The 27,218-nt window shown below is 41.0% G+C and overlaps 1 protein-coding gene across 6 annotated transcripts in view; it reads right to left on the reverse strand.

Moving 5' to 3' along the window:
• Nucleotides 1-4,763: 4,763 nt before the first annotated feature.
• LOC124138556 (beta-1,4-galactosyltransferase 4-like) overlaps nt 4,764-27,218 on the reverse strand; it is a 54,922-nt gene continuing 32,467 nt past the window's right edge. For 5 of the 6 annotated variants that reach the window (XM_048397825.1, XM_046505265.2, XM_048397823.1 and 2 more), the window contains exons 3-7: nt 13,703-13,932; nt 10,527-10,714; nt 9,419-9,541; nt 8,837-8,941; nt 4,764-5,138 (exon numbers count right to left, since the gene is read on the reverse strand). In XM_048397825.1, coding sequence (XP_048253782.1) covers nt 4,988-5,138; nt 8,837-8,941; nt 9,419-9,541; nt 10,527-10,714; nt 13,703-13,932 — 797 coding nt within the window. In that variant the 3' untranslated portion in view covers nt 4,764-4,987. The remainder of the gene's footprint in view (nt 5,139-8,836; nt 8,942-9,418; nt 9,542-10,526; nt 10,715-13,702; nt 13,933-27,218) is intronic. The other variant, XM_048397824.1, reaches the window with a different exon arrangement.

Here is a 27,218-nt window from a genome sequence, read left to right on the forward strand (position 1 = left end):
TTGAATTCATTGACAGATTCAACACAAATTATTCAGTGAATCTAAAAACAATGCAGTCTTGTTGACATCCCATTTGTATGTTTTGTTTGTTTGCTTAACGCCGCACTCAGCAATATTCCAGTTATATGACGGAATATATAGAGTCTGGTCCAGACAATCCAGTTATTGATATCATGAGCATCGATCCACGCAATTGGGATCGATGACATGAATCAACCAAGTCAGCGAGCCTGACCACCCGATCCCGTTAGTCGCCTCTTACGACAAGCATAGTCGCCTTTTACGGCAAACATGGGTTGCTGAAGATCTATTCTATCCCGGATCTCCTATGTACATTCTGTCCGTTATTACGATAAGCAAATATATAGCATATAATTCGACAACACAGTCTAAGAGAATTTCATGACAAAATATGACAAAATATGACAATATATATGCATGGTTGGTCATTGCCGTCTCTGGAGAGTTATTTATCACGCCTATACAATCGTGTCAGCGGCAACTTGAAATGTTGAGCCGATTTCGAAGGGCAATATTTAGCAAAGAGTAAAATATTTGCTGTCATATATTGTCTCTTTATCAAACTTTATAACTCATTTTATTTTTAATGTTTCAACAAACTGATTACTCCGCCAGAGAGTCTGTCATCCTTAGCAAGCCTACATGTATGAACGTGTGATATATTTGTACTCGAGGGTTTATTAATAAGTTCTGATCCTCACATGGAATGACTTGTGTAAAATGTCACAGAGGTGTATCCAAAAACCCCAGAGCAAATTGTTTGAGGAAACGGCAGCAAAATATACTGGGGTCTGCGACCTTGGAAAATAGAGAAATTTGTTGAACGTGCAGTAATCCAGTATTTGGAGATTGTTTTTTGGACTGGAAGTGTCGAACCCATGTTGTATTAACTTGCAATTGCAATATGTTCAAGCAACTATCAAAACAGTGGAAGCATTTGAACACCACCAAAGAAGGCAACGACTGTCCCATCAGATGGATACGTTATGGCATCCTTGTTCTGGGATGCCAAGGGTGTCAACATGGTTGAATATTTTCCAAAAAGCCAATAAACAGAGCTGCAATATTGAGGCAATTATCGGATTAACATTAATATCATGAGACGTTGAGAGCTGTGTAAATGTGTGGTCTTCCATCAGGACAATGCCACAGTGCACAATCAGTCATTGCCATGGCTACATTGTAGGGGTGTGGGTTTAGACTACTTCAGCACTCACCTTATTCTCCTGATCTGGCTCCTTCAGACACCAATCTGTTCTCAAACACGAAGAATAGAAGAATAACTAACGCGCTACGAGGAATTCCAAAGAAAATCATCGTCATATATCCCGAGTGAGCGTTGCTATGGCATTACTTCCCATTGGAACGATAAACCGTAATTCCGAGTTTCAAGTTGGATATTCTCTTTCTTACCCAGAATCAAATTTACAGCAAACGTCTCTATATCCCATCCCTAACCACTTTCCAAATTCTTTGTGGATGTCACTCAAAATACATGTCCACATGTCCACGAAATAGTAGCGACCTTTGGACGAACATCTGATTGCGTAAAACTTCCCATTACCAATCAAATTTAGTATATTTGTATCACTTACACGTTTTCGACCCGTGAAGATTCCGAGGCAGAATAGGTCTTCAGCAACCCATGCTTGCCGTAAAAGGTGACTATGCTTGTCGTAAAAGGCGACTAACAGGATCGGGTGGTCAGGCTCACTGGCTTGGTTGATTCATGTCACCGTATCCCAATTGCGTGGATCGTTGTTCATGATGTCAGTCACTGGATTGTCTAGTCCAGACTCTATTATTTACAGACCACCGTCATAAAGCTGGAATATTGCTGAGTGCGGTGTTAAACAACAAACAAACCAATTGCGCTCACCTTCTTACTGATCTGTTTCTTTATGCATTTGAATTTCTGCTCAAAACAAAACAAGGTAATTTGGCCAAGAAGTTTAACTTAAGCTTCGGGTATATTGATGATTTGATGTCGTTTGAATAACAATCATGGAAAATACGCTTCCACTTATTTCCCCACCTAAATTAAAGAGAGGAGACCAGTGAGACCGCTTCATCTTTCATATTTTATTTTTCACTATTTGATAGTGATTCATAAACACATGCTCATGCACATGATAAACACATCGCTCGGAATAGGACAATCGACTGTGTTTTGGGCAGATACTTCTCATGAATATGGAAAGGGTTTTGACACTTTGTCAAGAAATGGTTCGACAAGGCTTATTATATCGAATCTCTATATGAATCTAACAAAGTCAAGATCTATGATTTTGGTCATAAAACTTTCACTATTCGAAGTTAAACATTACAGGAAAAACTGTAACACCAATACTTCCATTTCTCTCCGTGTTTGATAAGTTTGTCTCATCAGTGTGGGCGAACTTGGCAATGAGTGGGCATTAATATCCAAAAAAATCAACGTAATAACAAAGGCTGAATTATATTTGCAGTACAGTTTAAATATCAGTATGTTTATTCAGACGATGTAGGCGATCGACCCTGGAACATCAAGTATAAGATGGTCAGTGGACATCAATAGACTGAATGTAAGAAGCGTGGGGCATCAAAAATAGTTTGCAGTTACACAAACTTGTACAGAGAATAACAAGTTATTTTCAACCATAATATAAACATGCATGCCAATCTTATTCATACATATATGTAGTTCGAAACATAAATTCTGCAGGACAAGAATCAATACCAATACAATGGTTCTCGCAATCATGGACAAAACCTATTCAAGATGACCACACCTTTAATCTTGGAGGCCCAGTTAATATTACCATGGGGGCGGTCGGGTAGCTTAGTGGTTAAAGCGTTCGCTCGTCACGCCGAAGACTCGGGTTCGATTCCCGACTTGGGTACAATGTGTGAAGCCGATTTCTGGTGTCCCCCGCCGTGATATTGCTGGAATATTGCTAAAAGCGGCGTTAAACCATACTCACTCACTCACTCACTAATATTACCATGACTCATGCATGTATCTAAAATAACACGTGCCCACAGGTTTTAACGCCGTTAGGGAGTTCACGCCCATGTCATTATTACGAATATGCGACTTCAGAGCACCTTCACAGATAATTCGTATTGACAAGACGAAACATCCGACAGGCGATATACAGAGAAGACATCTGAGACAAACCTGCAACCTGTAAGCCGATAGAACCCCTGCCACACAATCACCTGTCGTCAGGCTTCCTCCTTCGAATTGACCAGTTCAAGAAGCAGAATGTTAGAGAAGAAACTACCTTCATTAACAGAATGTACGACCACCAGCTTATTGACAGAAGACACAATTCAGACATTGTCCGGTTAGATTTTGAGAAAATAACAAATCAATCGGAAATGTTCCCAGACTCAAAATGAAGATGTTTCTTTCACTTTACCAAGTTTATGTGGCGACGTGTCCAGAAGTTAGGTCTCCTGGGTGAATTCTAGGACAGTGAGGGCTTTCATCAACTTGTCAGGCGAGCAGCTGTACTGCTTTTGGTTCCATCTCCATAGGTGGAAGCTGTCTGGGTGAGCTGCACTCCAGATAGTCGTCCTGGGGATTCAGTTATCAGGTTTGTGGACTTTGTCCAAGACAACATTTCCGTAAAGTGCCCGCCTAACATCTTAAGTGAGTGAGTATGGTTTTACGCCGCTTTTAGCAATATTCCAGCGGGGGACACCAGAAATGGGCTTCGGACATTGTACCCATCTCGGGAATCGAACCCGGGACTTCGGCGTGACGAGCGAACGCTTTAACCACTAGGCTACCCGACCACCCCTAACATCTTCGAACATGTGTCAGTTATCAAGAGAGAGCAGTCCGCAGTTGAAGCCAGGGTGGCTGAGGTGTTTGGTCACTGTGGTGTTCCACCGTGGAGGAAGACGTACAGGGGCCTGCATCTCAGGCTCAACGACCTGAAACATCAGTTCAGACAGCAAAACCTGACGACTCTCGACTCTTTCTGATCAATTTAGACTAAAGTGCACTTGCATATGAACTGCGTAGTTAACTGATGATAAACTGTTTAATGTGCTTAAATCATTTGATCTGGTTGCCGGATGTCATCACATGTAAGTGATGTTATTTATTTATACATTTGTTACATTAATTCAATGATTAAATTGGGGCAATATATGTAATGTTCTTGTTTTCTTGGACAGCACCGGACTGTAGAACGTACTTGGTGCAATGATCCAAACTGACACCGAACTGTCAAACATACTTGTATGCGTGAACCCATGACCAGCAGTGAACTGTCTAATTGCAAAATTACCTCTATTATATTTCATGAATTTCGGCGGGCTAACGCCTTTATGTTACCGGTGATCCACGGGCTCGAGGATGGTGCTGACAACCAGAAACATGATGACGTATGTGGGATTCGAACCAACGATTTCTGGTTTCTGGCTAAGAGACGCAACTCTACACATCGAATTACGGCGCCTCAGACGACTGGGTCGACCGCGCCCCAAAAGTGCGTTCAAAGAAAAGAAGTGACTGCCTTGCTTCGAGGACAATGTTAGAAAGATGAAAGCCCAAGTTCGATTCCCCACTTGGAGACAATGTTTGAAGCCCATTTCTTATGTCCTCCGCCATGATATTGCTGGAATATTGTTAAAAGGGGTGTGAAACCATACTCATTCACTGTTCCGCTTGCCTGTGCTTTCTGCCGAACATGCAAATAAGAAATACCAAATACAACGGTGACCTTGTACAAACAGAAAACAATTAATTTTTCTAACAAATAAGTTTATTCAACAGGCATGATTCTTGGTCAATATTTTACAGTTTTGTCATAGTATTTCTTGTCGATTAACACTCTTAGCCACGCGATCGCTCCTCGCTGAGAGACCGTAGTATTACAGTGTAGGGAAGAGATACCATCCGTTCTCATGCGTCTTATCGAAGATCTGTATAAAACAGACCTGAAAATATTCATGAATATCAGTACATGTATTAATATTTGATAGTTGAATCGTAATATTGCTTGTCAATTGCTATGTTTAGCCACGTGACAATCCCATGATGAGATACTGTAGTGTTACAGTGTAGAGACGAAAGCCCTTCGGTTTTCATGCGACTACGAATTGACTTGAATAACAAAGATCTGAAAACAAAATAGTAGACTGAAATTATACATAAACGTTGCAGGTAAAGTTCTTGTATACGATTCAAAACAACAAACCCTAAAGAAATCAGTCTGGAATGTCTGCCGAAACAAACTTGAAACGTCGTAAAAGGCCCATTAGTGCTGAGGTTTATATGAATGAATGAATGAATCACTGCAAATAACTGATGACAGGAACAACGGGAAGCGTGTCCTGCTCTAACAGTATTTTTGGTTTCGTTTTATGCCGCACTCAGCAAAATTCAAGCTGTATGACGGCGGTCTGCAAATAATCGAGTCTGGACTAGACAATCCAGTGATTGATATCATGAGCATCGATCCACGCGTACGCAATTGGGATCGATGACATGCTTCAGCAAAGTCAGCGAGCCTGACCATACCCGTTAGTCGCCTCTTACGACAAGCATTGGTTGCTGAATTAGCCACACGTTGACAGTGAGTGAGAGACTATGGTTTTACGCCGCTTTTAGCAATATTCCAGCAATATCACGGCGGGGGACGCCAGACATAGGCTTCACACATTGTACACATTATTCGAGCGAACGCTTTAACCACTAGGCTACCACGATGCCCCTCCGTGTACAGGTCATAGCATGGGACAGCATCATATTGACAAGCGACGTCTTATTAAGTAAATTCCCCCATGACATTTCTGGAATGACCACCCGTTTGATAATGAAACCGTGATTTAAAAGCTTCTGTTCTTTAAATACTTCCTACACCTTCCAGGGAAGGGAATTTGTAGTAGCACGTTTCGATATATAGAACCTTACATTCAGAATTGTAGACAGCACTGTTACACAGAATGATATTTATGAAACGTTAAATAATCATGGGGCGGTGGGGTAGCAAATTAAGAGGTTAAAGCGTTCGCTCGTCACGTCAAAGACCCGGGTTCGAATCCCTGCATGGGTAACGTGACATATGTAAAATATTAATTTTTGATGGCGGTTTTCTCACTTGACATCATATTCCTCCCTGAATGTCATCTACGTTGTTCCCGAGAGAATTTTATACCAATTGCCGTAATGTGCACCATGTTCAAAAGATCAAACATGAATGATACATTTGTAACTGTAAAATCACCGTTCACGATGCTGGTTTGATCCATATACTTATCCATTAATGATGTCTACAAATTGTCATCCCTGTATCCATGGCGGTTTTGAGAAAAGTGTCCTATTTAGTGGGTACATTAAACAGCATCCAGAGACATGAGGCAAGAATCATGATCTATATTAAATTAACTGCAATGCTGGGTTTTGAATTTGATCTCCATGTAAATTCCTTAACGATGCGTGCACAATTACACACCAGCTTTCTTGTCCCCATTGAAGGTTAGCAGGCGGGCGCAGCACAAACTTGTATCACCCACCCAACTTTATAGTGGGGTATAATCAATGAACATGTAATTATATATAAAGCGGACAGATTAAAAGGAAAACAGATACAAATATTGGATACACACCAGGGTACCGTTGTACAAAGCGATCTTAGCACTAAGGTGATCGTAATTGCCATACCTTAACAAAGACTTACGACAGTCGTAGAGCTAAGGTTGTTTTGTACAACGCCACCCAGGACAAGACGTAAGAACAGTTAGAATTTCCCTACTATATATTTAACCAATGTTTCAAAACTCTTAGGAAGCATCCAATTGATTTCTATGACAATCATAGGTTTCTGAGCGCTGAAGGGACGCAACTCTGAACAGCGAATCGCGGCGCCCTAGACGACTGGGCCACCCATGCCTCCGACTAAGTCATGAATTCATCTACAGCCTACGCGTCTCAGTCAAAGTGCATTTTTGCACGCATATGAAACTAGAAGTCGGTGAAAAGGTACATAAATAATCAAATCCGTGATATTTTCTTGTTTTGTCGATTAAGGCATCATAAATCAAGGTGTAACTACCATCAACCCTTGACACAATTCTTCAAAGGCTAGTTCAAACACTCCACCGCAAACTACACAGAAAGTTAATCAATACTGGATAGTTGTTCTACACTGTTCATCACATAGGAGTAAATGTGAGAGAACATGTGGCCTCTGTCAACCTTATCCTCAAAGTGTTTATTTTTATCAGTGCACGTATGATTCGACACTCGGGCTGATATGGGACATGGTTTGAAAACTTCCATATAAAAACCTTTTCATCTTATACCATAACATCAGATTCCAACATGTATCTATTTACAATTATATGCAATACATTTTCACTTGCTCGGAAGACATTGTGAAGCTGGCCAGGCAGACGACGAACAAACTCCAATTTTTTACCACCCGGGCTGATATCGATTGCCCATTCAAAATGCATTGAAAGGCCATACAAGCCTGTCAAGTGGGTTTAACTCTATCAACGCCGTACACCGGCCAAGAATCCTCGAGTCCCCAGACACCGTTGGCCGGACCGGCCAAGCCGTAGTCACGTCAAAATAGTATATCATTTTATGAACCTACCTGTCATATTATTCATTTATTAAATCTACCACATTGTCAATGTCTGAAATACGTATTCCATTTCAATTTATATGGGGGCACGGGTGGCCCAGTCGTCTAAGGCGCCGCGATTCGCTGTGCAGAGTTGCGTCCCTTGGGCACGCCAGAAACCTATGATTGTGGGTTCGAATCCCGGTTCGCCCCGATTATGTTTCTAGGTTTGTCAGCACCATACCCGTGCTCGTGGGTTTCACCGAAGTGGTAAACGTCTGAGACCTGCATCACTTCGGGCTTTCCTCCCACATTAAGCTGACACGCCGCGATATAACTGGAATACTGTTAAAAGCGGCGTTAAACCCAACTCACTCACTCACTCACTCACTCATTTCAATTTATCATATTTTATCGATAGATTAAAAATGATATTCACTATTTCCCGCAATGTTACTGAAAATATAATTATCGGACACACACTTCGACAACGAGTCCACATCGAACATGTCAAAGAGCAAAATAAAGACATTTCAAGCAAATCTTTAAATATAGTATACAGAGTAATACATAAAATCAACAAAAATATATCTAAAAGTTGTCAAACTTACAGCAAAGTTATCATTTCTATCTTTTCGTGCGATCGTGTGTAATGTAAGTCAAATGACATCTCGGCTTTCGTGGTCTCGATTTCTCGGCTCGGACACGATGTTTTAGTGTATAAATATATGCATGAAAAATCTTTTTCACAGCTCGTAACCTAGCACGATACATCCACGAAGCTCCGTATTTTTTAACATAGATCGCAATTTCCTGCTTCAAACGTGGTGGTTTACTCGCTACTTAACCCTTTAACTACGGGTGTCATGTAAAGACTCAAAGTTACATTACTATCCAGAGATAGCCACCTATAATTGCTCCATGTTGAAAAGGGATATTGGTGTGGAGTTATTATTTTTTAATAAACATACCCTGTGGCTGCACTATGTAACGTAAACGAAATCTACCCTCAGTTGACAATGGTGGCCCTTCATCACAAACGGTTGTTCTTACAGATCACAATCGTTTATCGAGGCTCAATTTGTCAGTAATTACATTCCAGCACTTGTTGCATAAGTCATGGCAACATGTCTATGGGAGCTACACTTTTTCCAAGTGTATGTAACAGGATATACACATACCATAAACCTCTGAAGGCACAGGCACCAGCTGTCCACATTTCTACAACTGTCTTATCATGTACTTACTTTTTTGGGTTTTCAGGATTCAATTTATCCCTTTCATGTTTTATTGCGTAATATCGCCCTTGTCTTTTTGGATTTCTTTTGAGTCTCATGCCAACTGTTTTGACTCTGAAAAAAAATAATCTGTATAAACACACAACTATATCAATCATTGTCTCCGTTTATCTTAATACACAATAACGAGACCAGTGATGTTAACATGCCCGATTTACTATATGAATAACCTGAAAACCTTAAAGCTCTAGTTCAACGAGATGGGGATAATAGTACCTCTGAAACATCCAAAGTTCAAAGCAAGTCTACAATGCTTTGGCAAGTCTATATTACTTCAGTTTCAGTTTCTGAAAAGGAAGAGATTATCTAGACTGTTTTCTGTTGTATATTAACGGACGATTTAACCCAAAACAATATTTAAATGGTTTTTTTCTGAGATTATATTATATGTATGTTTGCAACTTTGCACAACAAACAAAATCTAATAAAGTTGCACATGCACGTCAGTTTTTAAACGATCCTCTGGATGCCTTCTCTAGTGACGATGGAGATGCGAAATGCACAAAATAGAGATGACCTCATGGTATTTACCTAATTTCAAAATCGTCATCCTCTCCACCCCATCCAAAGTACCAGTTAGAAAAGCCATTGATCCTCTTGAACTGGCTTGGGGAGATAGCAATATTACCCCCGGCATACGAAGCGTATGGAAGCCTGCAATGACAAGTACATATATGTTGTTCATAAATACAAATATACACAGAACGTATTAGTCCTGTGTTTCAGTATCATAAATATCATATATCCAAAAGGAACAAATAGCTACAATGCGTAGTCACAAGAGGGTAATGAGCTCATATAATGTCATTCATAACATAATCGATGTTTAAGACGTAATGTCACTCACTTTATCCATGGAATATTGCAGGGTAGGAATGTACTGCTCCAATTATCATAGAATGCCAAATGATTTTAGTCTATGTTCGTGTGAAGAAACACCGACAGAGAAACACCGACAGATTTTCGCCAACAGAGAAATGCCCATATAGTAATACCCTGCCACAGAGACAAACTCACTGAGAAACACCCACAGAGAATCACTCACAGAGTTTGTTTGTTTGTTTGTTTGTTTGTTTAACGCTGCACTCAGCAATATTCCAGCTATATGACGGCGGTCTGGAAATAATCGAGTCTGGACCAGACAATCCAGTGATTGATATCAGGAGCATCGATCCACGCAATTGGAATCGATGACATGCATCAACTAAGTCAGCGATAGGCCTCCGACCACGTTGGCTGAACATGGCGAGGCGCTGCAAGAGGAGTGGAACAGATTCCCTCAAATCGCCACTGGGAGACTCATACGCAGTGTGCTTCGTCGCTGGAATGAATGTTTGGCAAATCGTGACGATATTACGCACTTCTGATACAAAAACGTCACTTTCGAAATGTCCCATCCCTACCGTCCTTGACGATCGTTGGCGGTCATAACACCTGCTAAGTATATGAATACTGTGTAGAAATCCAACCACACCAAATATCACACAATCGATCATTGTGCAAGGCCCATGACAATATGTCTGGCTCAATTGTTGACTTGGACATGGTGTGGTTTGGTCGTTATTTGAGTCAGAACTTCACATGGTGGTAGATATCTCAATAATTACATATGTCATCTCATATGTCGGGATGTACATACTTATATCCGTATTTAGCACTGGCAGTGGACAGATGGAGTGGGTTTTCCTGGCAGCGGTAGTAGTTGTCGCTAGTCTCTGGAATAAGGTCTACATCGTGGATAACAATGCAGGTGAAGTTATCCGCCTTCAGCGCTGCAGCCACTCCTGCGTTGATCATTAGACCACGATTGAATATTCCTCCATGCATCTGAATTATGAATGGGGTAGATTAAATAACATTTTGACTATGTACTTTCATTTCATGTGCCCATATTACATAATCGTAATTCCTTTGGGTTTTTTTCCAACATTTTATCTATTGTTTTATGCCTATAACTCAATTTTCAAACTTAGTTACAGCGTCGAGTCTGGATCAGACAATCCAGTGATTGATGTCATAAGCATAGTTCCACAACGTTTGGGTACACCGACACACAATTTGCAAAGTGACCCAATCCGTTCAATAGGACCTATTAACCCTCATCGGGGAATGGGCCCAGCCGTAAGTACAGATGAAAAGAGGTCCCATAGGGACATTTCTAACCCGGAATCCCCGCTGGTAGACTTCTCGACCAGCAATAGAGTGGTACTTTCACCAAGTGGAACGCAAAAAGGAAAACGTCTTCGAAAGACATACACAAAAAAGTGATATATTTACATTTAGATCATAGCACAGTTGACTGGGCCTTCGCAAAGTGTCCCTTTGGAAATAACAAGGAGCATTATAATAAACAGATCTCTCAAATATACCACCGGGTGGAGACAAGTAGTAGCATTGGGCGCTAGCGACATGTTCTGCACTGGAATCTCCACATGGGAGACAAGCACTGGGTACAATCGCCATGTTCTACACTGGAATCTCCACATGGGAGACAAGCACTGGGTACAAGAGATATGTTCTACACTGGACTCTCCACATGGGAGACAAGCACTGGGTACAATCGCCATGTTCTACATTGGAATCTCCACATGGGAGACAAGCACTGGGTACAAGAGATATGTTCTACACTGGAATCTCCACATGGGAGACAAGCACTGGGTACAATCGCCATGTTCTACACTGGAATCTCCACATGGGAGACAAGCACTGGGTACAATCGACATGTTCTACACTGGAATCTCCATATGGGAGACAAGCACTGGGTACAATCGCCATGTTCTACACTGGAATCTCCACATGGGAGACAAGCACTGGGTACAATCGACATATTCTCAATGGAATCTCCACATAGGAGACAAGCACTGGGTACAATCGCCATGTTCTACACTGGAATCTCCACATGAGAGACAAGCACTGGGTACAATCGCCATGTTCTACACTGGAATCTCCACATGGGAGACAAGCACTGGCTACAATCGCCATGTTCTACACTCAGTTTGGAATCTGCACATGGGAGACAAGCACTGGATACTAGCAACATGTTCTACCTTGGGATCTCAACGGAGGAGGAGATATCAGTACAAAATACTCCGCCATCGAATAACCCATGTTTTCTTTGTTTCATTTTAGCCACCACCAAAGATGGGTGTATATTTTCCTTTGCCCAGCAGTTTATTAAGACCTCGGGTACAAAGACACTCTCAGACATAATTTCCCCCGATTATTCCATGAACATGTTTTATGTTATAAATTATTATTATAAAATTGATTGTTTTGTCGCCGGTGATCACGGTTTTGTTTGGTTGGTTGGTTATTTTACGCCGAACTCAGCAATATTCCAGCAATATGACGGCGGTCTATATATAATCGAGTCTGGACCAGACAATACAGTGATTGATATCATGAGCATCGATCCACGCAATTGGGATCGATGACATGCGGGGCTGCGGGGCGGGGCTAAAAAGTGTTTATTACTTGGACACAGTTAAAATCCCCAAAATATGTTGGTTTGTTTGTTGTTGAACGCCGCACTCAGCAATATTCCAGCTACATGACGGCGGTCTGTAAATAACCGAGTCTGGACCAGACAATCATGTGATTGATATCATGAGTATCGATCCACGCAATTGGGATCGATGACATGCATCAATCAAGTCAGCGAGCCTGACCACCCGATCCCGTTAGTCGCCTTTTGCGACAAGCATAGTCGCCTTTTACGGCAAGCGTGGGTTGCTGAAGACCTATTCTACCCCGGATCTTCACGGGTCTGACGTTTGTGCAGCTGATGGGTAGTTCCGTCTTATTTTACGAGGCTATTACACGCTATTATCTTTATCTCTGCCTTCATATAACCTGACAGGAAAACAATCGAAATCGTAAATTATTCTGTCTTGTATTTTTTATAGCAAAATTCACATTTCATTCAGTCCTTCGACAATGAGAGATTATTTTGAAGAGTGGCCGAGAGGGGACAACGCACTATCGACTTCAATTACGGCCGCGATAACTCGAGACAACAAAGCGATAACACCAGACGAGAAAGAGATAACACGAGACGAGAAAGCTATCTCGCAGCCGTAGTTGAAGTTGATAGAGCGATGTCCCCCCTAGGCCACCATAGTTTTCCAGGATGAATATTGAGAAAGCATTCCAGGGTACTACTGGTCTCAGTCAGGTAAATCTCAACACTATTATGACCATCACGAAAGTTTCCAACCCTTAAAAAGCCATGTAAAAATGGGCTACCAGTTGCAAGGTTACCGTCATGTCATCAAATGTTTCTTAATTTACAAAGTTCGGGTAACCAGAAATTATTTCAGTCTTGCTAGTGGTTTTACCTTATTGACTTGTTCCGGGGCTACTGGATGTCCCCCAAAATAATTAACCCATGAATTCGTCCTCGGAATCGCCTTGGGAATGCTAAGTATTCAGTACAACAGCAGACTCAGGGAATATGAAACATCACTGATGTGATGTGAAATTGGGTTTAACGTCACTTCCAAGATTATTGCACTTATATAGCGACGTGCATGCACTAGATTTATAGTGCTAGCTCACTGAGATACCATGCCGCAGTTTAACATGAATACCCCACTCGGACACAGTAAACTGACTCCGAGCCAACCAGTCCTTGTTTTAACCCCTTAATGCCGAGCGCCAGACAGGGTAACAACAAGTACCATCTTTTAACGTCTTTTGGTATGACGCGGCCGGGGATCGAACTCCGGACCTTCCGCTCTCCTGGGGGACGCTCTGCCACAAGACCACGGAATGATGATGTGGTACATTCACTGAACATACCGCATATACGTATACCTGTTCTGCAACGTAGATCGTAAAGTCTGCCTGTTGTTTGTTGAGGAAGGGGATGATGTTGTTGAGGAGGATCACCAGATGTTGCTCCCGGTCTCTGTATGGTATAACGACAGCCAACCTCACCCTGGACCGACACCCCTCGGGCCTGTATCTTTCCCCGGAATGGGAGGGGTATTTTCTCTGCAACTCATCTAGCGTGATGTTGGTGAGATTCAGCTTCACAGGTTCATCTTGAAAAACGCAAAGTACCATTTAGGAGCTGACGTGAAATCGGGTTTAACGTTGCGTTCATTATAATACAAGAGGCATATAGGCCCTGTATCGCTCACCTGGACATTTACGCATTCATGACAAAATATACATTTGCATTGAAAATGTATAATTATAATACTGCAAATATTTCGTAATTTGGACTCTGTCAGCATTTCAAATGGGTGGATGGCAAATCTGACAGCATGAACGTGTATTTCTCTACATACAAATGTAAAATAAAGATCTGAACCGTTTCCATGTTATGATCCAGGATAAATCATATCAAAGGTATTACTCTCTTCATAACAAACAAATGTATACAATGTATCTGTTTGTTATAGGGTGGGGATATTACCGGTTTGCATGTTATGGCCAAGGTTCTAACTCCTTTGGGAGTGCCGGACAGATGAACAGAAGGGCATATGTGCATTCCTCTCATCATACTCTCAATTGTACATATGGTTATAGACCCATGAAGATCCGGGATAGAATAGGTCTTCAGCAGCCTATGCTTGCCGTAAAAGGGGACTATGCTTGTCAGGCTCGCTGACTTGGTTGATGCTTCTCATCGATCCTGAATTCTCTCCACCGGAGATTGCTTCAAACCAAAGGTTGATATCTATCTCTTAGTTCCAGAGAAGAAGTCGTTAAAAGCAATATAGCCAAATTACCCCTATTTGGCCCCGGCCCCGCCCATCGGCCCCTTGGAGGATCAGACCCTTCATTTTATTATTGAGAAGTAGAAATCGTTTGAATAAATTGTTGACGTACAGACGACGGACGGACGGACGACGGACGCCACGGTATCCCATCAGCTCACCTTGGTCCTTCGGCCGCCAATTTCAAGGTGGCCGACAAGTTTCCTAAATATGTGTTTACACTGTTGAATCTTTTAACTCTAAAACAGTGTGCTGGGACTTATATGCATATAACTTGGCACACTAACTCACTGAAGTATAGTTAACACTTTAAGACAGAAACTGAGTCACCAGAGCCCCCTGGAGGCCCAAATATCAAGATGGCCGCCAAGAGATTGACGGCTAGACATAGAATATCAATACACTGTTGGTCTCTGATGAAATATTTGAGTGATTTGAACTTCTACAATGGGTTAAACAGACCCAAGGCTGCATGTAGAATACTCAATCATTTGCATAATCCAATATGACCACCAAATATCAATATGTGTCTCTTAAATGACATGTTGTGACGAGTTTAGATATCAATGTTGATTGTTATTGTCTGCATCTACTTATTAACATGGCAATAAACGCTATGACAAGTTTCGTTTTCATTCATGTAAATACTTGTTGGAAACAAATATGACCTATATAAGGTCCTCTCAGAATTAACCCAAACCAGTTGTTTCACAAGAAGTCGATGAGTTATCTCCCTTGTAGTTCATTTGCGGAAATTCAATATAACCACCAAATACTAATATTTGAATCTGAAACTGTTTATCCACTGCTCATTCCGTTATACGATTGTGTGATTCATGAACATTATTACGTGATGAACAGTTGAAAAAATGTCACGGTGAACGCTGTAGCTTGATGTCGCAGGGGCGTTATATATACTCACACGCAAAAGAAACGCAAGTGGTTTTAAGCAAATAGGTAACAAACACGGAACCATAAATTTGATACGAGTTTTAACATGTAGTGAAGCCTGATGGTGTTATCCATATTTTTGGTTGCATTTTGGAAGCCCCGAGTAAAAACGCAAAATAAAAAACGAATCGCCAAAACGCACCATTTCAATGAATATGTTGGTATCATGCACCCATTTCTCGCGAAATCGAAAATGCACGAACTGTAGTTGGTATAAAACTGTTGCCGATTCTTGGACCTACAACTCCTTGGTCAACAATGCCAAGCCAAACTAGAATTCAGAGAAACCAGGTTATCGGACGTTTGGAAGCTGGAGAGTCTGTCCAAGATGTTGCCCGTCATTTCAACGTTAACATAACCACAAATTACCGTCTTCTGCATCGATACAATGCTACACAGACCACAGATGACCTTCCTCGGAGCGGTCCTCCTAGGGTCACCACACCTCGACAAGAACGGCAGATAACCCGTCAACACCAGCGACATCCGTTCCTAACTGCAAGTGAAAGTGCTCGACAGACCATAGGAACATATAATCGACAAATTAGCCGGGACACTGTGATCTGATGTCTCCGTTCCAACAACCTCAGATGTCGCCGACAAGCACGTCGACCTGTTCTCCAACCACGGCATCGACAATCACGACTTCAGTGGGCACAGGGTCATCGCAATTGTCGTCATCGTGAGTGGAGGCGTGTCATCTTCTCTGATGAAAGTCGCTTTTATGTCTCCCATGTCAGAATTTGGCGGCGTCGAGGTGATCGTTTCGCTGACAGAAACGTTGTGGAAAGGGATCCTTGGGGTGGACCTAGCGTCATGATATGGGCAGGGATTGGACTTAATGCGAGACTTGGACCCATGTGCTTTCTGAATGTTGGTCAAGGTCGGGGACACGGCGTGACTGCTCAACCGTATATCGACCAAGTGATCAGACCCCACGTTGTTCGATTTTTACAGCAGGACAACGTTCGTCCCCATGTTGCCAGAGCTACCATGGCCTCTCTGCAACAACACAACATCCATGTTCTATCGTGGCCAACCCTCAGCCCTGATCTTGAGCCCCATCGATGAGGTTCAAAGGCGTCTGCACAATGTGCACCCAGTCCCTACAACTGCCGATGAACTACGCACAGCTGCTCTGGATGTGTGCAGGAGGACCCCTAGGGCCTTCACAAATCATCTGATCCACTCAATGTACAGGAGATGTGCGGCAGTGGTCAATGCTTATGGTGGTCACGCCAGGTATTGACTGACATTTTGGGTATTGACCCGAAACTGTGTAAGCCCTTAACATTTGAAAAAACAACAATTATGTCATCTGCCTTTTAATCCATTAAACTGTCTTCAGTCAAGTTTTTGTCAATCTTGCCCTATTAGTATTTCTTGTCTTTACTGTTGAAAATAAATAACATGTATACTGCATACTCAACTTGCGTTTCTTTTGCGTGTGAGTATACATGTACCTTGAAAGTGTCAACAGGTTTGTCATCCCTTGAGAAGTCTGTTAACTGTTTATTGGTCCAGCCTGTACCATGGCATTTCCCGGACGCAGCACTGCAAGCGAAACCATATTTCCGGCAAATGCATCTTTGTGTGTTACAGTCTTTTTTTTTAATTACAGCAGATGATATCAAGGAGTGCTGAGGGTGCTGCAGGCTGATCTGGCTGTATTGGTAAGCAACGTCCATCTATCATGTGCCATCCCCACACTAATGCTCTAATGCATTCACATTGAACCCTTTCAAATCCATTATCTGGTAGCTGACATGGTGGCTGTGGTATCTTGGCTTACCTTATTGTGCCTGGACTAAGAGGTGAAACTTTAACTTTTGTGTTTTGTGTTTTTTAACGTCGCTCTCACCAGAATTCCAGTTAAATGACGGCAAATAATTGAGTCAGGACCAGGGAATGATACGGCAAGCAACGATCCCTGCCGCTGGGGTGATGTTTTACACGATTGTTTGTTACCATAACAATCATCTCACACAAGAACGACTATAAACAGCTACACACACCTTAGCCTTGATACCATGATAAGCACAAACCCTTGGTATATGGGCCCCAGCAACCCATGCTTGTTTGAGGCGACGGTCAGGTTCGGTGACTTTGTTGATTGCATGCCATTGTATCCCATTTGCGTAGATCTCAGCTCACGATGTCAACCATCGTATTGTCTGGTCACGACTCAAGTATTTATTGACCTCCGTCATTCATGGGACACATGGAACAAAATGCTTTTAATTACAGTGTGATGACATTGCTAAAGTCAAGCTAAACTCAACTTAAAACATCACTCACTCATTCATTGAGGGTCGTACTTATCGATACACATAATTACAAAGATGCTGCAAATAAAATCTAAACAGAATCGAACCAGGTATATATCGAGTTTGCCCTAAAAACAGCAAATGTCAGTAAAATTCACGAATTGAAATGTCCACATTCTTGTCATTATAGATAACTAATGCGAATGCTTTGCAAACAAGGTGACTTGTTTATCATATTTTGACAGGTTTAATGATGACGAAGGGGCTACGATGTAACTTTCAATGTTAAAATAATTCAGAATTTAAGTACCTTTTTCAACAACAATTTGCCAGCCAAGAACAGTTAGTTGGGAATAATAGACAAATCCCCAAATACAACCTAAATGCATATCTTCTTGACATGCACCTGGATTTCGGGGAAAGATTACGTGTGATTCACGCCTTGAAACATGAATCTCGGCTGGTGACCTGACCTATGTCACCTGACGACGAAGCGTATTGTTAACTTGTAGTGTCTCGAGGTTTTTAACAGACAATCGTGACAAAACAGAAGCAGCTGAAAATAGAACTGTTTACAAGGGAATTACTATACGTAACGCAAATTATTTCTTCCAAAGTATATTGAATTATTCCCGGTACAGACATTAACACGAGACCGTTATCCAGCAACTGAATTTGCCATTTCATATAATATTCAGCGATACCCTCTGTGCAGATCTACATTACGGTGACAACCTATATGGTTTATATTATTAATAGCGTTTTATATTCAGTCAAGTACAGAGTTAGAAATAACGTTCCTGCATAAACATGCGAGTCTGCAGCTTGTATAACAGAACGTCAAAGGGATTCCGGGGCAGTAGAGGTCAAGGTTGGCCCATGCTCGTCGAAATGTTTGTTGGTTTGCCGCAACCAGGGATATTTCAGCTTCATCACGTTGGTTTGTTGCGCGGTGAGTCAATATTCAAACCAAACAATCCAGCTGTGGATGTAATGATCACTATCCTATGCCGTCGAGGTACGAGATCAGGCACCGATGCGAACAACAGGGTCCATCTTTGTTGTCCCTTACCACAATTAATAGGGTGCTACTGATATGTGTCATAAACTGTGTTTGTTTGTTTGTTGAACGCCGCACTCAGCAACAGTCCTGGTATATGACGACGGTCTGTAAATAATCGAGTCAGTGATTGACATCATGAGCATCGATCTACGCAATAATGATACGATTACATGTATCAACAAAGTCAGTGAGCCTGACCACTCAATCCCGTTACTCGCCTCTTAGGACAAGCATGGGTTACAGAAGACAATTCTTATCCGGATCTTCACTAGGTACTAGTACTAACAAACAAACTAATATAGTAAATACAGTAACTGTCGCTTTATATTAATCCCCGGGGCCTTGCCAAATGAAAAAAGATGCTTGTTCCGGATTCCGGATCGACCTTTATCTGGAGCCCCTGACCCTCAACCTTTAATCTCGTCTCTCTGCAACTGCATCAAGGCCTTTTTTACCATCACCGTATTGTCGGTATTTTCTGGTACACTGTTTTCAAACAAATTGCGCTTGGCTATATATGTGAACCAGTCATTATCCTCATTTGAAAACAGATATCCTGCAAACTGTCGTGATTTTTTTTCAAAGAAAAGTTTTAGAAAAGCGACCTACCACTGCAAATAAGAAAACGTCGTTTTTTTCCGTATATGGTCATTGGACGAAAAAACGACTAAAGATTCATCAAAGTTGATTAATTGGTGAGCGTCCAGAAAGTGTCGAGTTTTTCAAATGAAAACTGGGAGGAAAAACGATGCTTTTTGCTCCGCCTTGTAACTGTTAACAGCCAGTTAGATGGCGCTGGTCCACTGACGCATGTGATGCCCAAGGCTTCCTTTAGGGGGCGTTAGGTTTCGTATCTCTGGCATTACTTGCTATAGTATCTGTCGCGCGGTGTGCAGCGAGATTTGCTGATAAGTCAGTTTGGGGATATGAAACCTGTTAATGGAATTCAGACACGCGCCAAGACGTCAAACCAAACCATGTTACCAAGTTTATTGAGATAGCATATTCCCCGCTATGCACAGCTATCTCTATCGGACAATGGGTTGTCTTTTATTTGGTTATAACAGTAAATATCATTTTAATGTGAAGTTTACACGATATACGGCTTTTCCTTTGGGCGAGAGGTCGGTCACATGACCGCGAAACTGAAGTTCTTAAGTGTATGAACGACACATTTTGACGTTCACACGTTTTTCACGAGACTGCATTCTTGAAATGACTACTTGCACATTCCCTGGGGAAATCCCTGGTAACTCCCTGGCACGAAATACATACTGAAGCGTCGTTTCTCATTATTTAGACCCTTTAATTTTGAACTTGAATACATTGGGATACGTCGGAGTGTTTTGATTGCATGCCCGTTCAAAGATATCCTCGGTACAACCCATCTCAGACAACAAAACGAAGGAAAGCACATCCAAACTTTCGCTGTGACAGTCTACACGCCCTAGCTATATATATAGGTTCATTAACAACTTCGGAAATCTCTCCCGTCACGTGTATCGTGTCTGCCGTTTAGACTGGCACTTGTATTACGACGCTCTGTCGTTGTGACTGACCTACATACCTTTCTCATCTAATGGGGATAGTAATGGAATACATTTCTTGATAAACAATTAAAACCGATGTTCCTGTAACGCAAGTTGAGCATACATATGCTCATGTAACCTCTCTTTTGGAGAAAAATATTATATTTCGCGATAAAGCTTATTGTTGCATGGCTGTCGGTGTAAAGAAGACGTCACAGGTATAGATATAAAAGAGTGACATAAAATTTATAAGCCCGCTGACTGTCATACAGTTTGGCACTCACTCAATGAAGCTTCATACTCCAATGAACTCACACAAAGTGGAAGTGAATTCTCTGCACCCCCCTTGACCACATCCCAACCACTCTCTCACTGTCCATGTGTGAGGTGGGGCTAATTCAGCAACCCATTCTTGTCGTAAAGGCGACTATGCTTGTCGTAAGAGGCAAATTACGGGAAGGGGGATGGGGGGTGGGGTGGGGATGGGGGGTGGGGGCAGGCTCCCTGACTTGGTTGATGCATGTAATCGATCCCAATTGCGTGGATCGATGTTCATGATATCAACCATTGGATTATTTACAGACCGCCGTCGTATAGCGGGAATATTGCTGAGTGCGGCGTTAAACCAACCACTCTATGCACCCCACTGACCACTCTCCGTTGTTTTCTTTCAAATGTATCAACAGAGACTTTAAAAGCAACGTTTGAAGTCTGAACTTTCGAACGAACACTCTTACAACGAACTGATGGATATAACGAACTTACTTTTTTGGTCCCGACTATTTGCTGTAGTTATCCTGTACATATGCTTATAACGAACTACGGTTATAACGAACTAAAATTAGTAGTCCATTTGAGTTCGTTATAACCGTACTTTACTGTACAACTGATTTAATGTTTTGTCTAACAGCATATATTTTAAACTCCATGTTTGGACCAAATAAGTTTCGTCGAATACTTAGATATTTTAATAGGCAAATTTTGGTTGGGTGTTCAGGGTCCGGCTGAATTCTTTACTAATTGCTGCTTAAATGAATAAATAACGTACGATATATAAACTATAACAACTGTCGAACCTGGCATGTTCACTTAATACCCGCGTACTTACCCGAAAAGATTTTTATTTCAGGGTTACGCATTGTAAAGCACAGAAATTGCTGCTGGTAGATATGTATAATGCCCGGTCAGTATGACATATGGGACATTAAAAGGTAACGCCACAAGTCTGTTTATATTCAATACGGGCCAGTTTGTAATTAAAACATTACAGACAACCCTTGCGCCTCTCCGTGAATCGGTAATTTGTGTGAGCACGTGTTACTTGTCATAACACAAAAAGGTCCTTTTGTCACCAAGGGCGCTGATTGGAGGAGATGCTGGGATTGCCTGTAAGTCGGGCCGGGTCGGGCCGGGTCGGGCCAATACTAAAAATAGATTGCAGAAAACGTGTATATCTGGACAAATATATCTCAAGTGTCTGCAAATGTACAGTTTTGCTTGAGGAATCGGGTTATATATATAACTATAAGTGATGACTATGACCACATACCGAGAGTCCACAGAACAGCCAGTGTCTTGATTCTATGTGTTTTGTTTCAGATGTGCATGTGAGAAGGTTTCTCACTGACCTTAGTATATGAAGTGTGATGTCCTGGGCAGGAAGTGTCAGGGTTTCTTTTTGATGACCTTTCTTTAATTAATTAACGTGTTGGGCCTCCCTTATTAACATTTTATGTTTTTATTCTGGAAGTGCATACTTGCGAATGTCAAGGGGACTGACACGACACGTGCTAATAACTGCTAAAGCACTTCTAGGGGATTGCCTAAAAGTCGGGCCAAGAAAAGTCGGGCCGGGCCGGGCCAGCGGGTAATACTAAAAATGGATTGCAGAATAATAAAACGAAACGTGCATAGCTAGGCAGATCTCAAATAACCAGAAATGGATAGTTTTGCTCATTTAATTGAGTTTGAATAAAAATGTATCTTCAGCAATGTAATACACTTATAATTATAGCTACATACCGTGAGTTCATACCGAAAAGTCAGTGGCTTGACTGTGTCTTTACTTTGATGAGAAGGTTTCTCACCGACCTTAGCGCGCAGGGGTGTGATGTCCTGGGCAGGAATTCGAAATGACAGTATTTTGACTACTCTTCTTTCATTAATTAACGTGTTTCGCATACCTAATTAACCTTTACTAATTCATGTTAAACCAACACAGGATGTTTTCTGCAAGTGGATATTCGCGAATGTCATAGGACTGACACGACACGTGTTAATAACTGTCAAAGCGCTTCTAAAATTACAACACATACTTTACATCTATAGACTAATTATAATATCATATCTACCTATATAACACTTTAGTGTCTCATATTGTAGTAGCAAACACGGTGCTCAAAAGTGAAGCCCTTTTCCCTCTACATTTTCTCTATCAGAAGTGTTTTGCTTGTGTTGGGTCCGACTTGGCCCGGGCGGTCAAAATCAACTTTAAACACACATATGTATCTTCATCTATAGATTAGTGTTATATCTACCTATATACCACTTTATAATGTCACGGTACATCGTATTTAAAGAAAACAAGGGGCTCAAAGTGAAGCAATTCTACTGTATTTTCTTAAGAAAATCTATGTCAGAAGTGTTCGGTCCGACTTGGCCCGGGCTGTCAAAAGGGGAAGGACTTGATTTTGACAGCCCGGGCCGAGTCGGGCCTAACAGTTCTGACAAAGATTTTCTTAAGAAAATACAGTAAAAATGCTTGACTTTGAGCACCTTGTTTTCTTTAAATACGATGTACCGTCACATTATAAAGTGGTATGTAGGTAGATAAAACACTATTCTATAGATGTAAACACATTTGAAGATACATCTGTGTGTTAAAGTGTGATTTTGACCGCCCGGGCCAAGTCGGACCCAACACAAGACAAACACTTCTGATAGAGACTATTTTGAGAATGTAGATGGAAAATGACTTCACTTTGAGCACCTTGTTTTCTTTAAATACGATGTACCGTGACATAATAAAGTGATATTTAGGTAGATATAATACTAATCTAAAGATGTGAATCCATTTGATGATACATCTGTGAGGTTTAAGTTGATTTTGACTGTCCGGGCCAAGTCGGACTGAACACAAGCCAAACACTTCTGATAGAGACTATGTTGAGAATGTAGAGGGAAAAGGGCTCACTTTGAGCACCTTGTTTTCTTTAAGTACAGCGATCTGAGACACTATAAAGTGGTATTTAGGTAGATATAATACTAATCTAAAGATGTGAATCCATTTGATGATACGTCTGTGAGGTTTAAGTTGATTTTGACCGCCCGGGCCAAGTCGGACCGAACACTTCTGACATAGAATTTCTTAAGAAAATAGAGTAAAAATGCTTGACTTTGAGCACCTTGTTTTCTTTAAATACGATGTACCGTGACATAATAAAGTGGTATTTAGGTAGATATAATACTAATCTATAGATGTAAACACATTTAAAGATACGTCTGTGTGTTTAAAGTTGATTTTTATCGCCCGGGCCAAGTCGGACCCAACATAAGCAAAACACTTCTAATAGAGGCTATGTTGAGAATATAGAGTGAAAAGGGCTTCACTTTGAGCACCTTTTTTTCTTTAAGTACAGCGATCTGAGACACTAAAAAAGTGGTATTTCGGTAGATATAATACTAATCTAAAGATGTGAATCCATTTGATGATACATCTGTGAGGTTTAAGCTGATTTTGACAGCCCGGGCCAAGTCGGACCCAACACAAGCAAAACACTTCTGATAGAGACTATGTTGAGAATGTAGATGGAAAATGACTTCACTTTGAGCACCTTGTTTTCTTTAAATACGATGTACCGTGACATAATAAAGTGATATTTAGGTAGATATAATACTAATCTAAAGATGTGAATCCATTTGATGATACATCTGTGAGGTTTAAGTTGATTTTGACTGTCCGGGCCAAGTCGGACTGAACACAAGCCAAACACTTCTGATAGAGACTATGTTGAGAATGTAGAGGGAAAAGGGCTCACTTTGAGCACCTTGTTTTCTTTAAGTACAGCGATCTGAGACACTATAAAGTGGTATTTAGGTAGATATAATACTAATCTAAAGATGTGAATCCATTTGATGATACGTCTGTGAGGTTTAAGTTGATTTTGACCGCCCGGGCCAAGTCGGACCGAACACTTCTGACATAGAATTTCTTAAGAAAATAGAGTAAAAATGCTTGACTTTGAGCACCTTGTTTTCTTTAAATACGATGTACCGTGACATAATAAAGTGGTATTTAGGTAGATATAATACTAATCTATAGATGTAAACACATTTAAAGATACGTCTGTGTGTTTAAAGTTGATTTTTATCGCCCGGGCCAAGTCGGACCCAACATAAGCAAAACACTTCTAATAGAGGCTATGTTGAGAATATAGAGTGAAAAGGGCTTCACTTTGAGCACCTTTTTTTCTTTAAGTACAGCGATCTGAGACACTAAAAAAGTGGTATTTCGGTAGATATAATACTAATCTAAAGATGTGAATCCATTTGATGATACATCTGTGAGGTTTAAGCTGATTTTGACAGCCCGGGCCAAGTCGGACCCAACACAAGCAAAACACTTCTGATAGAGACTATGTTGAGAATGTAGAGTGAAAAAGGCTCACTTTGAGCCCCTTGTTTTCTTTAAGTACAGCGATCTGAGACACTATAAAGTGGTATTTGGGTAGATATAATACTAATCTAAAGATGTGAATCCATTTGATGATACATCAGTGAAGTTTAAGTTGATTTTGACAGCCCGGGTCAAGTCGGACCGAACACTTCTGACAGATTTTCTTAAGAAAATAGAGTAAAAATGCTTGACTTTGAGCACCTTGTTTTCTTTAAATACGATGTACCGTGAAATTTTAGAGTGGTATATAGGTAGATATAACACTAATCTATAGATGTAAACACATTTGAAGATACGTCTGTGTGTTTAAAGTTGATTTTGATCGCCCGGGCCAAGTCGGACCCAACACAAGACAAACACTTCTGATAGAGACTATGTTGAGAATGTAGAGGGAAAAGGGCTTCACTTTGAGCACCTTGTTTTCTTTAAATACGATGTACCGTGACATAATAAAGTGGTATTGAGGTAGATATAATACTAATCTAAAGATGTGAATCCATTTGAAGATACATCTGTGAAGTTTAAGTTGATTTAGACAGCCCGGGCCAAGTCGGACCGAACGCTTCTGACATAGATTTTCTTAAGAAAATACAGTAAAAATGCTTGACTTTGAGCACCTTGTTTTCTTTAAAAACGATGTACTGTCACATAATAAAGTGGTATTTAGGTAGATATAATACTAATCTAAAGATGTGAATCCATTTGATGATACATCTGTGAGTTTAAAGTTGATTTTGACAGCCCAGGCCAAGTCGGACCGAACACTTGTGTGACTGTTGAGAGTTTAGGGAGAAGAGGTCTACTTTAACCAACGTGTCTGCTTTAAATACGACGATCAGTGACATTATAAAGTGGTATTTACTTATATATAGAACATTCCTATAAATATAAACACTATGCGCACAGATGGAACGTTGTATCACGATAGCGAGAAGTATTTGATACGTTTCAAATCTTATTTCGTTTAACGATTGCTCTTTTACATGTTACCAAGATCAGCGACGCTTACACACTGCTCAACTTTCTGGTTTTCAAGCGATTTACTCCGAATTACTTATTTATGGTGCACTTTTTTGTTTGGTGATTGTTCATTAATGTCATGTGTGTATGTTGCATCAAGTATATGTAGGTACGATCGCCGATAATGAAGTAATTAGCCAGTAACACTTTGGCCCGTCTTGGCCTGGCCCGGCCCGACTTTTAGGCAATGCCCACTTCTAGCACTGTTAAAGTTACTAAGAATACAAATAAAAGGAAATATGCATTCATAAAAGTGTCTTTATACAGAACATTAACTTAACATAAACTAAAGTGTCTACATACTCTCACTTCAAGCAGGGGCGGTCGGGTAGCCTAGTGGTTAAAGCGTTCGCTCGTCACGCGCAAGACCCGGGTTGGATTCCCGACATGGGTACAATGTGTGAAGCCCATTTCTGGTGTCCCCCGCCGTGATATTGCTGGAATACTGCTAAAAGCGGCGTAAAACCATACTCACTCACTTAAAGCATGTATTTATAGACAACCCACTAAAGACATACACATGCTTCATCTAATATGTTGCTTGACATAGATGACTGGTATGCCTTATAGTTTATAACGTTACAATAAATACTCTTGACAATACGCTCATTGGCGTGAAGCATTTTATATTTTCAAAACACTCATCACCCTATAATCAGAAATACGTTTGTACAGGATTGACTCAGCCAAACAAAAAACACTAAAACATCACAGGTGTATGTGGAAATGCGTTTTGATTGATCAAATATATGCACCAACCTACCACATTATAGTGTGACACCACATGGTACAATAAAAGTCCTTTACAGTAGAGCCACTTTTCCTCACCATCAGAAGCGTTTGGTTGGGCTTTGTCAAAACCAACTAAAACATCACATACGTATCATTGAAAGCGTAAAGATATTTAGAAACATATTTCATCGACCTAAATGCCACTTTATAGTGTCACAGATCGTTGTGTTTAAATCAAACACGTTGCGTAAAGTGAAGCAATGGCAAACATGAGTGAAATTGATGATTCTTCCCATTTTAAGATAAACTGCAGCCATTAGGAAGTCCGTGAGCCAAAATGAATATTAAATAAAAGTGTTTTTTTCTCG

Source organism: Haliotis rufescens, unplaced genomic scaffold (assembly GCF_023055435.1).
Source record: "Haliotis rufescens isolate VD_foot unplaced genomic scaffold, xgHalRufe1.0.p SCAF_17, whole genome shotgun sequence".
Taxonomy (NCBI): Eukaryota; Metazoa; Mollusca; class Gastropoda; order Lepetellida; family Haliotidae; genus Haliotis; species Haliotis rufescens.